Below are 14861 nucleotides of genomic sequence, written 5' to 3' on the forward strand. Positions count from 1 at the left end.
ATAGTCAATAAAGCAGAAATAGTTGTTTTTCTGGAACTCTCTTGCTTTTTCGATGATCCAGCAGATGTTGGCAATTTGATCTATGGTCCCTGTGCCTTTTCTAAATTCAACTTGAACATCTGGAAGTTCACAATTCACGTTCTGTTGAAGCCTGGCTTGGAGAATTTTGAGCATTCCTTTACTAGTGTGTGAGATGAGTGCAATTGTACAGTAGTTTGAATATTCTTTGGCATTAGAATGAAGACTGACCTTTTCCAGTCCTGTGGCCACCTCTGAGTTTTCCAAATTTGCTGGCATTTTGAGTGTAGCACTTTCACAGCATCATCTTTTAGGATTTGAATTAGCTCAACTGGAATTCCGTCACCTACACTAGCTTTGTTCGTAGTGATGCTTCCTAAGGCCCACATTCCAGGATGTCTGGCTCTAGGTGAGTGATCACACCATCGTGATTATCTGAGTCATGAAGATCTTTTTTTTGTATAGTTCTTCTGTGTATTCTTGCTACTTCTTCTTAATATCTTCTGCTTCTCTTAGGTCCATACCATTTCTTTCCTTTACTGAGCCCATCTTTGCATGAAATGTTCTTTGGTATCTCTAATTTTCTTGAGGAGATCTCTAGTCTTTCCCATTCTATTGCTTTCCTCGATTTCTTTGCACTGATCACTGAGGAAGGCTTTCTCATCTCTCCTTGCTATTCTTTGGAACTCTGCATTAAAATGAGTAAGTCTTTCCTTTTCTCCTTTGCCTTTCACGTCTTTTCTTTTCTTAACTGTTTCTAAGGCCTCCTCAGACAACCATTTTGCCTTTTTGCATCTTATTCTTGGGTATGGTCTTGATTAATGCTTCCTGTACAATGTCATGAACCTCCATCCATAGTTCTTCAAACACTCTGTCTATCAGATCTAATCCATTTATTTGTAACTTCCATTGTATAATCGTAAGGGATTTGATTTAGGTCATACCTCAATGGTCTAGTGGTTTTCTCTACTTTCTTCTATTTAATTCTGAATTTGGCAATAAGGAGTTTGTGATCTGAGCCACAGTCAACTCCCAGTCTTGTTTTTGCTGACTGTGTAGAGCTTCTCCATCTTTGGCTGCAAAGAATATAATCAGTCTGATTTCAGTATTGACCATCTGGTGATGTCCACATGTAGAGTCTTTTCTTGTGTTGTTGGAAGAGAGTTTGTTATGACCAGTGCATTCTCTTGGCAAAACTCTGTTAGCCTTTGACCTGCTTCGTTCTGTACTCCAAGGCCAAATTTGCCTGTTACTCCAGGTATCTCTTGACTTCCTACTTTTGCATTCCAGTCCCCTATAATGAAAGGTACATCTTTTTTGGGTGTTAGTTCTAGAAGGTCTTGTAGGTCTTCATAGAACCATTCAATTTCAGCTTCTTCAGCATTACTGGTTGGGACATGGACTTGGATTACTGTGATATTGAATGGCTTGCCTTAGAAATGAACAGAGATTATTCTGTCATTTTTGAGATTGCATCTGAGTACTGCATTTTGGACTCTTGTTGACTATGATGGCTACTCCATTTCTTCTAAGGAATTCTTCCCCACAGTAGTAGATATAATTGTCATCTGAGTTAAATTCACCCATTCCAGTTCATTTTAGTTCACTGATTCCTAGATGTTGATGTTCACTCTTGCCATTTCCTGTTTGACCACTTCCAGTTTGCCTTGATTCATGGACCTAACATTTCAGGTTCCTATGCATTATTGCTCTTTACAGCTTTGGACTTTACTTCCACCACCCATCACATCCACAACTGGGTGTTGTTTCTGCTTTGGCTCCATCTCTTCATTCTTTCTGGAGTTATTCCTCTACTGATCTCCAGTAGCATATTGGGCACCGAGGAAGTTCATCTTTCAGTGTCCTATCTTTTTCCCTTTTCGTGCTGTTCATGGGGTTCTCAAGGCAAGTTACTGAAGTGGTTTGCCATTCCCATCTCCAGTGGACCATGTTTTGTCAGAACTCTCCACCATGACCCGTCCATCTTGGGTGGCCCTATAGTTTCATTGAGTTAGACAAAGCTGTGGTTCATGTGATCAGTTTGATTAGTTTTCTGTGATTGTGGTTTTTATTCTGTATGCCCTCTGATGGATAAGGATAAGAGGGTTACGGAAACTTCCTAATGGGAGAGACTGAGGGGGAAACTGGGTTTGGTTCTGATGGACAGGGCCATGCTCAGTAAATCTTTAATTCAATTTTCTGTTGATGGGCGGGGCTTTGCTCCCTTGCTGTTGTTTGACCTGAGACCAAACTATGGTGGAGGTAATGCAGAAAATGGCGACCTCCTTCAAAATGTCCCTTGCAGGCACTGCTGCACTCAGTGCCCCCAACCCTGCAGCAGGCTACTGCTGACCCATGCCTCTGCTGGAGACTCCTGGACACTCACAGGTAAGTTTGGGTCAGTCTCTTGTGGCATCACTGATCCTTTCTCCTGGGTCCTCGTGTGCACAAGGTTCTGTTTATGCTCTCCAACAGTCTGTTTCCTCAGTGTTGTGTAAATTATGGTGGCTTTATGGTGGAGTTAATGGTGACCTCCTCCAATTAATTTTAATTGGGTTAAATACACTAAAACATTTTTTGGTACATATAACATGTGGTTCTATAAGCATTGGATAAAGATATCAACATAATCATGTAAGAAAATATAGCTTCTAAATAAAAGAAAGATATTAAGAGACAAAATGTTTTTGCTTTGTTATGATTTCATTTACCATAATAATTTCTTTTTTCCTGTAGGTTATGACTTTTGCTCTGAAAGACATAACTGCATGGAGAATTCTGTCTGCAGAAATCTGAATGACAGAGCTGTTTGTAGCTGTCGAGATGGTTTTCGGGCTCTTCGAGAAGACAATGCCTACTGTGAAGGTAATCCTTGTAATGAAGTGTAGCTTGGCTGTATAAATTTCCTAGAATTACTGCATGCAAAATTTATTAATTTCCCAGGTTGTCAAATTGAGATGCCCATTAAAAGCAGTGAATTTAATTTGAAGCATATTAATCAGCTAAAAATAATTATCTTTCAAATTAAAGTTTTTCATCTTTCTGCTATGTCAGACTAATAAGTTAATATGGCTAGGTTTCTTGAATTAGGACAATACTTCCACTGTGAAATTGCCTTCTTTTTTTATAATTAGATGTTTAGATAGTTCACATATTGACATGATTACTGTGGCTTGCGGTTAGGATAGTAGTCAGATTTTTGCAGGCAATGTTGTATGACAAAGACAGTCAATTAACAGGAAGATGAAGTGCCCACACCGTTTTTGTTTTGCTACTGTCAGTAATCTCAGTGGTTGTATTCATGCTCTGTGGTATTTAGTAAATAGCTCCAGTGGAGTAAACAGTTTCCAAGTTATTTTAAATCCTTAATGAATATCTCAGATAGTTTGTTGTCTCATTGAAAGAGTCCAGATACAGTGAGAAGGCCTGGGCATCCACAAATACTGCAGCATTGACTTTTCGTGAATACCCTAGAATTACTAGAGGTGTAGTAATGTGTAACTTCCCCGAGGCACGTATTTGAATCATTCTCATCAATTGTGTGACTAGCTAGTGGATCTTGCAGGTAAGAACAGTGGTGTGGTGGTATTTGGGCACCTGGAAGCTTCTGGTCTTACCCTTTCCAACTGTCCATAATCAGTGCCATCAGTCCCTAGAGATCATTTTTAGTTATATAATGATTTATTGGCCCTTGTTCAGTCAGTAAGTTGTGTCCGACTCTTTGTGACTGCAACTTGCTAGGCTTCCCTGTCCTTAACTGTCTCCTGGAGTTGGCTCAAACTCATATCCATTGAGTTGGTGATGTCATCCAACAATGTCATCCTTTGTCATTGCCTTCTCCTCCTGCCATCAATCTTTCCCAGCATCAGGGTCTTTTCCAATGAGTTCAATTTCTGTTGTTTCTCTTAGTTTTCAGTAGATTTTCTCTGCCTTAAAAATTGGTATTCACTTTTTAAATTGACCATTTCCCCTAGTATATTCCTTTAAATGCTTCTGATTCAGACCTAAAGAGACCATTCCACTTTTGCCAAAGCACAAACACATCTGTAGTTTCCCTTCCCCATTCATATGCAGATTCATGTAAAATTCCTAATTTTGAAAGTTTTTATATTAAAAATGAATTTAAACATACTTAGTAATGTGTTTTTCATTAATATTTGAGATCTCTGATATGTAATGCATTCCACTGATGTTGTTAATATGTGTAATATGAAATCACATGATATAAACTCATATGGTACCTCTTTTTTCTTAATCTTATAATTATTTATGTTTTGAGCTGATTCTTTTTTGTTGTCATTAAGTGTATTTACTCTTCTAATAAATATTTAGTGAGCACCTACTGTGTACCAAGCAGTTTTCTAGTCTCTAGGTGCCTAGAAAACGGTGAATAAGACTGATAAGGTAAATGGTGAATAAGACTGCTAAGTTTTCTGTGCTTTGGAGCTTATATTTGAGGGAGAAGACAGAGAATAAGTAGGTAACTTAGAAGTAGAGAAGGCAATTTAAGATAGTAATAAGCAATAGGAAGAAAGTTAAATAGGATGATGTGATATAAATTGATTGGGGATTAATTTAGATGAGATGGTCAAGGAAAGCCTCTGGGTCTGGGGTTGGCAGGGTATTGCCAGTTGACTTGAGATTTGATGATAAGGAAATAACACAGAAAGATCTGAAACAGGGCATTCCAACTAGAAGGAATAGTAAGTAGACAGACCATAAGTGGTAATCGCTTAGATGTTCTACAAACAGAAAGCAGGATAATGTGATGAAACAGATGAGTTAATTAAGATGCAATTGGAGAATTAGGTAGGGGCCAGGTAATGTAGGGGTGCTTGTAAGTATTTTAGATTCATCTAGGAGAGAAGTGATATGCACAGACTTGTATCAAAAAAGATAGCTCTGACTGCAATGTGTTAGATGAACTGTGGGGTTAGATGTAGTTAGAAGAACAGAAGTGTAAACAGGAAGACCAGTTGGAAGGCTACTGTAGAAGTCTAAGCTAAGTTGCCTAAATTAAGCACAGTGGTTAAGATTCCATGCTTCCACTGCAGGAGGCGCAGGTTTAATCCCTGGTTGGGGGACTAAGATCTCACATGCTGTGAGGTGCAGCCAAAAAATTTTTAGGCTTCCCTGGTGGCTCAATCAGTAAAGAATCCGCCTGCAATTTGGGAGACCTGGGTTCAATCCCTGGGATGGGAAGGCAACACACTTCATATTCTTGCCTGGAGAGTCCTCATGGACAGAGGAGCCTGATGGGCTACAGTCCGTGGGACCACAGAGAGTCAGACATGACTGAGCGACTTAGCACAGGAGAGATAAAAAGGAATATATTCATGTATTGTTTTAGAGATAGAGCCAAAAATACTTGCAGATAGTTTGCTATGGAGGAGAATTAAAGAGTGATGAATGGGAGTCAAGAATTTTGAGCAACAAATGGATGATGTTGCCATTTACTGAGACAGGAAAGAACTCAAGGGAAGAAGCCAGAAATTTTGATTAAATTATTTATCAATACAAGCTTTTAAAATTTTAATTGTAAAGACTAGACCACTGTTTTTATCTGCATGTTTATCTGTAGCACAAACGGCAGCTCTTTTTCATTCTGAATGGATCATACTGAAAAATGGTTTGTAAACGTCCTCATGTTATTCATTTTTCATTTAAGGAAGTAATCTTCACAAGTTAAAAAAATGATGGAAAAACCTGTTAGTTTATTATAGGGATCTTGAATATTTTATACATGAATATTTCTAGTATAGCTTTTGTTATTCATGTTAACAGGTTCCTTAGTGTTCTGATCAAATTTGATTTTCTTTGCACTTTGTTCTTGCTAAGAATTTTTTTTATTGAAATATAATTTACTTACACTTTCTGTTAGTTTCAGATGTACTACATAGTAATTTGACGTTTTGATACATTATGAAATGATCACCATTATAAATCTAGTTACCATCTGTCACAACACAAAGTTATTATAATATTATTGACTATATTACCTATGCTGTACATTATATCCCAAGGCTTATTTATTTTATAACTGGAGGTTTGTACCTCTAACTATCGCTCATCTATTTCACTCATCCACCAACATGCTTCCATTCTGACACCTACTCATGATCTGTATCTGTGAGTCTGTTTCTGTTTGGCTATATTTGTTCATTTGTTTTCTTTTTTTAGATTTGCTATATAAGTGAAATCATATAGTATTTCTGTTTCTTTGTCTGATTTATTTCGATTAGCATAATACCCTTTTGGCCCATTCATGTTCTCAGAAATGGAAAATCTCATTCTTTTTTATGGCAGAGTGATACTCCATTGTGTATATATATACATACCACAATATTGTGTATATATATACCACATTTTCTATATCCTTTCATCTATTATTGGGCACTTAGAATGCTTCTGTATCTCAGCTATTTTGAATAATGCTACAATGAACATAGGAGTACATATATCTTTTATGATTAGTGTTTTTGTTTTCTTTGAAGAAATACCCAAAAGTGGAATCACTGGATTTTATGGTAGTTCTGTTTTTAATTTTTTGAGGAATCTGCATACTGTCATCCATATTAACTCTACCAATTTTGATTTCCACCAATACTGCACACACTATTCCCTTTTATCCACACCCTCACCAACACTATATTTTGTCTTTTTTATGATAGCCATTTTAATAGGGATAACGTGATATCTCATTGTTGCTTTGACTTGCATTTCCCTGATGATAGTGACATTGAACATCTTTTCATGTGTGTCTTGGTCATCTGTATGTCTTCTTAAGAAGAATATCTAGTCTAATCTTTTGCCCATTTTTAATAAGGTTATTAATTTTCTTGATGTTGTATGAGTTTTTGTATGTTTTGGATGTTAGTCCCTCATTAGACATGTTATTTGCAACTATCTTTTCCCATTAAGTAGGCTCTTTGTTTTGTTGATTGTTTCCTTTGCTCTGCAATATCTTTTTAGCTTGATGCACTCCCATTTCTATTTTTTTTTCATTTCCCATTTCTATTTCTGTTTTTGCTTTTTCTTTCTCTTACATAAGGAGATAGATCCAAAAAATTTTGAAGACTAATGTTGCAGAGTGTGCTGTCTATATTTTTTTCTGGGAGTTTTATGGTTTCAGGTATATCATTTAAATCTTCAATCAATTTTGAGTTTATTTGGTATATGGTGTGAGAAACTACAATAAGTTCCCTACATATGGACAAATTTCATTTCGAGAGCACGTTTATAAGTTGAATTTGTTCATAATTCCAACATAGTCAGCCTAGGTACCCAACTAACACAATTGGCTGTATAGTACTGTACTGTAATAGGTTTATACTTCTCACACAAATAATACATAAAAAACAAACACAAAAAATAAAGAAAACATTTTTAATCTTACAGTGCAGTGCCTTGAAAAGTACAGCAGTAGGGTACAACAGCTGGCATCGAATGAACAGGCAAGAAGAGTTCCTGACTGGAAGAGGGAGAGGAGGTGAGAGATGGCAGAACTGAAGGATCATGAGCAATGCAAAGCAGAGGGCAAGCTGCAGTTTCACTCATGCCTGACATTGTCAGCACGGGTTCTGGTTCCTTGCTGGATTCAGTTCCATCTGTCCTCGTGAATAAATGATCCAGTGATGTCTAGGTAGTGGCTCTTTTTTTCTGGTCATAAGTACCATTGGATTGCATCATGAATGGTTGCTCCAGCCTTCATGTACTTTTCTACATCTGGCCCTGTGTCTCAAAAACTAAGTGTCTTCTCGAATAAAGAAAATCTCCTTGCCATTTCCTGCATCACGAGTCTCATTGTTTCTTCAGATGCTTCTTCTTCCTCTTGTCACGCCACTCTCTCAATTATTTTCACTTCTGTTTCCGTTGTTATCACTGGGTGCTTCTTAGCAGTACCAGCTACATCACTGCTGTTTTATGCTTGCTTCTGGACATCCTGGGATTGAAATAAAAATATTGTACTACTGTATTCTATGCAGTACTGTATAGTAAAGTACACAAAAGCACAACCAGTTGTAGAGGATGCATGCATGTGGCAATGTACACCAAACACATGAACTAACAACATGATTGGACATGTGAACGCACATTTGCATCTTTGAAAGCTTGCAACTTGAAGGTTCATATGTAGGGGATTTGCTGTTGTCTGGTTTGATTTTTCAGCGTGTAGCTGTCCAGTTTCCCCAGCAACATGTATTGAAGAGGCTATCTTTCCATTTTATATATTCTTGCCTCCTTATTCACAGATAAATTGGCCATATAAGTATGGCTTTATTTCTGGGCTTTCTCTTTTGTTCCATTGATCTAGTGTCTGTTCTGTGCTTTGTTTGTTCTTTCTCTAGTTCCTTTAGGTATAAGGTTAGGTTGTTTATTTGAGATTTTTCTTATTTCCTGGGGTAAGCTTGTATTGCTATAAACTTCTCTCTTAGAGCTGCTTTTGCTGGGTCTATAGATTTTAATCTGTTGTATTTCTACTTTTATTTGTCTCTAGGCATTTTTAAAAAAATTTCCTTGTTTTAATTTTTTTTTTTTTGCCTTCATGAGCTTGTATATTTTCCAGTTTTTTTCTTGTTGATTTCTAATCTCAGACCCTTTGGTTGGAAAAGTTGCTTGATACGGTTTTAGTCTTCTTAAATTTAATCTGAATTTGTTTAGTGGCCTACTATGTGGACATTAAGTGATGTCCTTCTTGTTTATTGTTATAGTGTTTGTTTTAAAGTCTATTTTGCCTTGTCAAAATACTGCTACCCCAGCTTTGTGTTTTTGTTTGCATGGAATACTTTTCTATCCCTTCACTTTCAGTCTGTGTGTGACTTTAAATCTGGAGTCTTATAGGCATTCATATATATGAGTCTTACTTTTTTATACATTCAGCCACTCTATGACTTTTGATTGGAACACTTAGGCCATTTGCATTTAATGTTATTTTTAATAAGTATATACTTATTGACATTTAAAAAATAGTTTTCCAGCTATTTTTGTTGTTCTTTTTTGTTCTACTTTTGCCCTCTTTCCTTGTGGTTTGATGACTATCTTTAGTGTTATCTTTGGATTCTTTCTATTTGAATGTGTCTATCTATTATAGATTTTTGATTTATGGTTTTCATGAGATTTAAATATAACAGTATATATGTATGTATATATATTATTTTAAGTTGATCTCTTAAGCATGAACACATTTTAAGAACTCTTCATTTTTACTCTTTGCACCCTATTTAATGTTTTTTGACATTACATTTTCCATCTTTTCATTTTGTCTATCCCTTAAATACTTTGGTGGCTATCGATCGTTTTACTATTTTTGTCTTTTAACCTTTATATTAAATTTATCACTGATGATATACTGCCTTTATTATATGTTTGTCTTTACTAAAGAGACTTTTTAAAAATAAGTAATGTATTTCCTGTTGTGTAATCTTTTCTGCTTAGGGTAGTCTCTTTAACATTTCTTGTAAAGCCAATTTAGTGGTGTTGAACCTTTATGGCTTTTGCTTGATAGCCTTGCTAAGTAGAGTATTCTTGGTTGTAGATATCTTCTCTTCATCAGTTTGAATATATTGTGCCATTCCCTTGTGGCCTGCAAAATTTCTGCTAGAAAGTCAGCACATGCTCTTATGGAAGTTCCTTTATTTGTAACTAGTAGCTTATTGCTGTTAAGTTTCTCTCTTTATCTGTAACTTTTGCCATTGTATTTATAAAGTGTCTTTTTTTGGACCTCTTTGAGTTTATCTTGTTTGGGACTCAACAACCCCTAAAATGCAAATGTTAGTACACTTGTTGTTGTCCTAGAATTCGCTTAAACTATCCTCAGTTTTTAAAAATTCTTTCTCTTCAGTTTGTATGTAATTTTCTCTACTCTGTCTTCCAGTTCACTGATCTATTCCTCTGCATCATCAAATATACTGTATATACCTAGATTCTGATGTATTTTTTTATTTCAATTATTTACTCTTCAGCTTTGTTTAGTTCATCTTCATATCCTCTAGCCTTTTGCTAACCTTTTACCTGTGTTCATCCATTCTTCTCCTGAGTTCATTGATCATCTTTATAATCCTTACCTTGAACTCTTTGTGGGGAGACAGTTATCTCCACTACATATAGTTCTTCAGGGGTTTTGTCTTGTTCCTTTGGAATATGTTCTTCTGTTTCCTCATTTTGCCTAATTCTCTGTATTTATTTCTAAGTGTTAGGTAGATCAGTTATGTTTCCTGATCTTGCAGAAGTGGCCTTATATTGGAGATATCCTATGGGTTCCAGCAGCACACTCCACTCTGGTCACCAGAGCTATCTGTTCTAGGAGTGCCCCCCATGTGGATTGCCTTGGGCATTTTGTTGTGACAAAGCAACAACTGTTGGCACACTCTTAGGCAAAGCTAGTCCCCTGCCCAGTCAGCTGCTAGTTCCTGCCCTATGCCAAGGCTGCTTGCCACTGTTGGCAACAGTGGCAAAACCATTCCTGGCATGGCTGGAAGGCAGGAGCTGGGGATCTTCGGACTGGTTCCTCCTGCTGGGTGGGCTTCCTCCCAATATTGCTGCCTGTGGGGCCGGGGTATCCCATTAAGGGTATTTTAACTCCCTAGAAGTAGCTTTTAAAATTTTTTTATTCAACTGTGCATGTTGTCTATCAGCTGGTCTTATAGAGTCCTTGTTCTCTAAGAAATTAGACTTGTCATTATATACACAAATAAACATGTGATAAGTTTTAAGTAAAATAAATTTTATTTGCTTAATCTGAGTGACTGAACTGAACTGTGGTACTGTTTTAATAATATAACTTCTTGAGATTATTTATTCTTACTATATTTTTCTTGATCAGGGTTAAAATAGCACTGTTAAATTTTATTCATTTATTCATTTGACAAATATTTGTTCAATATTTATTTTGTCCCAGTCTAGCCTAGAGGTGAAGCAGTAAATAAGGAGCACCTGACTGATATTCTCTCAGGCAAGGAAGATCATTGCACCAAACAGCTATATATGTGGAAGTGGCCTGAAAGAAGAATAAGTTAACAGAGTTTCTGATCTGGGTGGGTGGTCATGCTTGAATAAAAGTTTTTCTCTGATGTGTGAAGATTAAGTACAAATCAGTTATGTACATAAGTAAGTGGGAAAGAGGGGGAATCACCACGGCTAAAGGCCTTGAGGTAAAAAGGAATACTTTGTAATAAATGAAGGAAGGGAGAGAACAGGAAGTGGCCTGATGAGGTTAATGATGGGAAGCAGACCCTTGAAGGGCACAGTAGACTACAGGTTGTGCTAAGAACAAGGGAAAGTCAAGGAAAAGTTTTAAGCAGGGGAATGCCCTGGTCACAGTGGTATTTTGGGTAATTACTTCTGCTTCAGGCTGAATGAGGTTAAGACTAGATGTGGGAAACCAGTGGATGGAAGACAGCAGTGTCTTGCAGTAAAAATAGAGATGGAGATGTGGGTATATTTGAGTGTTTGTGAGGTAAAGCCAGTCCTGTTAATTAATTGGTGATAGTAGATAATGCGGAGAAGGCAATGGCAACCCACTGCAGTACTCTTGCCTGGAATATCCATGGGCGGAGGAGCCTGGTAGGCTGCAGTCCATGGGTTCGCTAAGAGTCGGACACGACTGAGCAACTTCACTTTCACTTTTCACTTTCATGCGTTGGAGAAGGAAATGGCAACCCACTCCAGTGTTCTTGACTGGAGAATCCCAGGGACGGGGGAGCCTGGTGCGCTGCCGTCTATGGGGTCGCACAGATTTGGACACAACTGAAGCGACACAGCAGCAGCAGCAGCAGCAGTAGATAATGAGTAGAGAGGTTTCAAGGTTGCTACTCAATTTTCTGTCCTGAAAATAAGCAAGTGTTTGGTAGAAAAATCATCATGTCAGGTTATTGTGCCTGAGGGACGGGAGAGTACCAGTTGAATTATGCTTCAGTGTGGAGTTCAGAGAAGGTTAAATTATACATAGCATTTGGGATTTTTTGGCATGTAAATGGTAGTTGAGGAAATGGTAGAAAATACCTAGAGTTTGAAAAACCCCAGTATTTGAGCATTTATGAAGAAGATTTGGTGATGGAGACAGAAAATTTTCATGGCTGAAAATGAGGGAGAGAAGGAGAGGTGGTGTCACAGAAACCAAGGAAAAGAGAGTATTTCAATAAAGTAGAAGGTTCTGAGAGATTGAGAAGGATGCAGACTGAACACTGTCCTTTGTGCTGAACTTTATGCATGCTCCTGAGAATATCAGCCATGGGGATTTTGGTGCAATGGTGATGAAAAAAGCCAGTTTAGAGTATATTCAATATTGCATAATGGGAAAAAAATGGATATGATGAAAGAACAGAACATATTCCAGATGTTTGCTTATGAAAGAAAGAAAAGAGAGCAATAGTTTAAGGAGCAGTGTGGCTAAGGAAGGGTGTTTCTTTCCCACCCTGTTTTTTCCTTTTCTGTACTGTCTACCCCAACCCCCAGTGTCTCAGCCATGCAGATGATGTGCTGTGCTTAGCTTCCCAGTCATGTTTGACTTTTTGTGGACTATAGCCCACCAGGCTCCTCTGTCCATGGGGATTCTCCAAGCAAGAATACTGGAGTGAGTTGCCACACCTTCCTTCAGGGATATTCCCAACCCAGGGATTGAATCCGGGTCTCCCATATTGCAGGTGGATTCTTTACCATCTGAGCCACCAGGGAAGCCCAAGAATACTGGATTGGGTAGCTTATCCCTTCTCCAGGATTACTTCCTGACCCAGGAATTGAACTGGGGTTTCCTGCATTGCAGACAGATTCTTTGCCACCTGAGCTACCAGGGAAGCTTCCTGTTTTTGAAAGAGTTTTGTAATTCCTTAGATATTTATAAACATGGTTTGAATTAAGATTTTATGACTAGATGGCTTGTCCATCTTTTATATATTAAAGATCTAAAATATCTGAGAGCATATTGCCCTATTTTATGTTTCTTTTTTTTAAGTTTCCTGAGAATGTATATCGGAATTAAATTTTTTTTTCTTTTTTAATTTATTTAAGTGGAGGCTAATTACTTTACATTATGGTATTGGTTTTGCCATACATTGACATGAATCTGCCCTGGGTGTACATTTTGTTCCCCATCTTGAACCCCCTCCCACCTCCCTCCCCATCTCATCCCTCTGGTTCATCCCAGTATACCAGCCCTGAGCATCCTGTATCATGCATCGAACTTGGACTGGCGATTCGTTTCACATATGATAATATACATGTTTCAATGCCATTATGAACCATATGTTTATCATATTTCTCTTTTAAAAATTATTTATCCGTCTTCATCCATCCAGTGTCCTTCGTTCCTTATAGAGTGTTACAGACTTTTTTTTTAGTACTTTCCTCTTCATTTTGTCTCTTGTCAATACATATAATCTATAAATTTGCCAAAATTATGTTGGACATTGTGTTTTTCAGAATGATTCTTTGCTGTTTTCACTTTAAAGTGAAAATTGTGGGAACTTTTGATGTTTTGACTATTCTTTCTCTTGACATTATATTATCAAGTACTACTTTAGGACCATCTTGGCATTCAATTTTAGATACTGTTTTCAAAGTCATTTATTTGGTAAGTTTCTCTCTTCAGTGCATAATTAGTGCCAGGGATTACAGCTTTGTCAGCCCAATAGTGCATTATGATGAAGAAGCTTATTTTTGTTTCCCATACCCCTTAAATTTGCTGGTATTGTTTCTATCCAAGCTTTTGGCATTATGCTAGGAACAGGAAAACACTTCTGCATAGATGAGCCATGTATGTAGCTGCATATCACATATATTTACCAAAATTGGGAATTGATGCCATATTAATGAAAGGAAGCTTGTGAAATATCTCTTCAAATTGATGAAAATATAGAAAATCTGAACCTCCTAAAAGAATAACCCCTTGCTAATGGGCCAGTTTTTCTCATATTCATCTTATCTCTTTCCTTCTGACTGCTGCTGCCAGATATAATTTTCTTTTTTTAATTCATGTCACCGTCTATTTAGTCATTCTGTCTGTAGTGTCTCTCCCTCCTACCCAGCCAGGACCATTAAAGCTTACAAAACCCATTTCTTCTACTTGAGAGCCCATGGTGCCTTCTTGTTGCTCAACACATCAAGCCCGAACTCCTTTGCCAAGATATCCAAGCTTTCTGTTGCCTGGTCCTACATAGCTCTTTATCCATGAATCCATAGCAAGTCACTTCCACTATTTCCATCTTTTTCTTTGCTCATGATGTTTTATCTGTGTTATGGGCTGACTTGTGCCTCTCAAAAGTTCCTGTGTTAAAGTCCTAACCTGTAGTACCTCAGAGTGGAAACTTATTTGGATATAGAGCTGTTGCAAATGTGACTAGTTTAGATGAAGTCATACTGGAAAGTTGTGGGACCCTACTCCAAGTTGACTGTTGTCCTTATAAAGTGAAGAAATTTTGGTATGGACACACAGGAAGACTGTCATATGAACACATAGGCAGGCACTGGTTGATGCACCTACAAGCCAAGGTGCACCAACAATTTCCAGAAAAAGTACCAGACGCAAGGTAAGGAGCATGAAGCAAATTGTCCTTCTCAACACCAAGAAAGAGCCGAGTCTCTGACTCCTTGATTTGGGAATGTTGGGCTATAAAATTATGAGACAATAAATCTCTGCCACTTAAGCTACCTGTTTGTGATGCTTTATTATACTAGCCCTAGAAAACTAATACAATATGACAGACACACCTGTTTCTTTTTGGTCTAATTTAATTGTTGTAGAGTGCTTAATTTTTATTTTTTCTTTGGATGAATTATGTGCATGTGGATTTAATTTCTCAATCTATTTTTTATTTTATCTGACTGAAGAATTAATACCTTGTTCTTAA

At 37.3% G+C, this 14861-nt stretch overlaps 1 protein-coding gene across 1 annotated transcript in view; it reads left to right on the top strand.

The window, feature by feature from the left end:
* NELL2 (neural EGFL like 2) overlaps window positions 1-14861 on the top strand; it is a 400566-nt gene that overhangs the window by 178593 nt on the left and 207112 nt on the right. Inside the window, exon 12 of the mRNA XM_055394732.2 lies at window positions 2755-2883. Coding sequence (XP_055250707.1) covers window positions 2755-2883 — 129 coding nt within the window. The remainder of the gene's footprint in view (window positions 1-2754; window positions 2884-14861) is intronic.

Source organism: Moschus berezovskii, chromosome 6 (genome assembly GCF_049115385.1).
Source record: "Moschus berezovskii isolate FMDL1 chromosome 6, NW_MosBer_1.0, whole genome shotgun sequence".
Lineage (NCBI taxonomy): Eukaryota > Metazoa > Chordata > Mammalia > Artiodactyla > Moschidae > Moschus > Moschus berezovskii.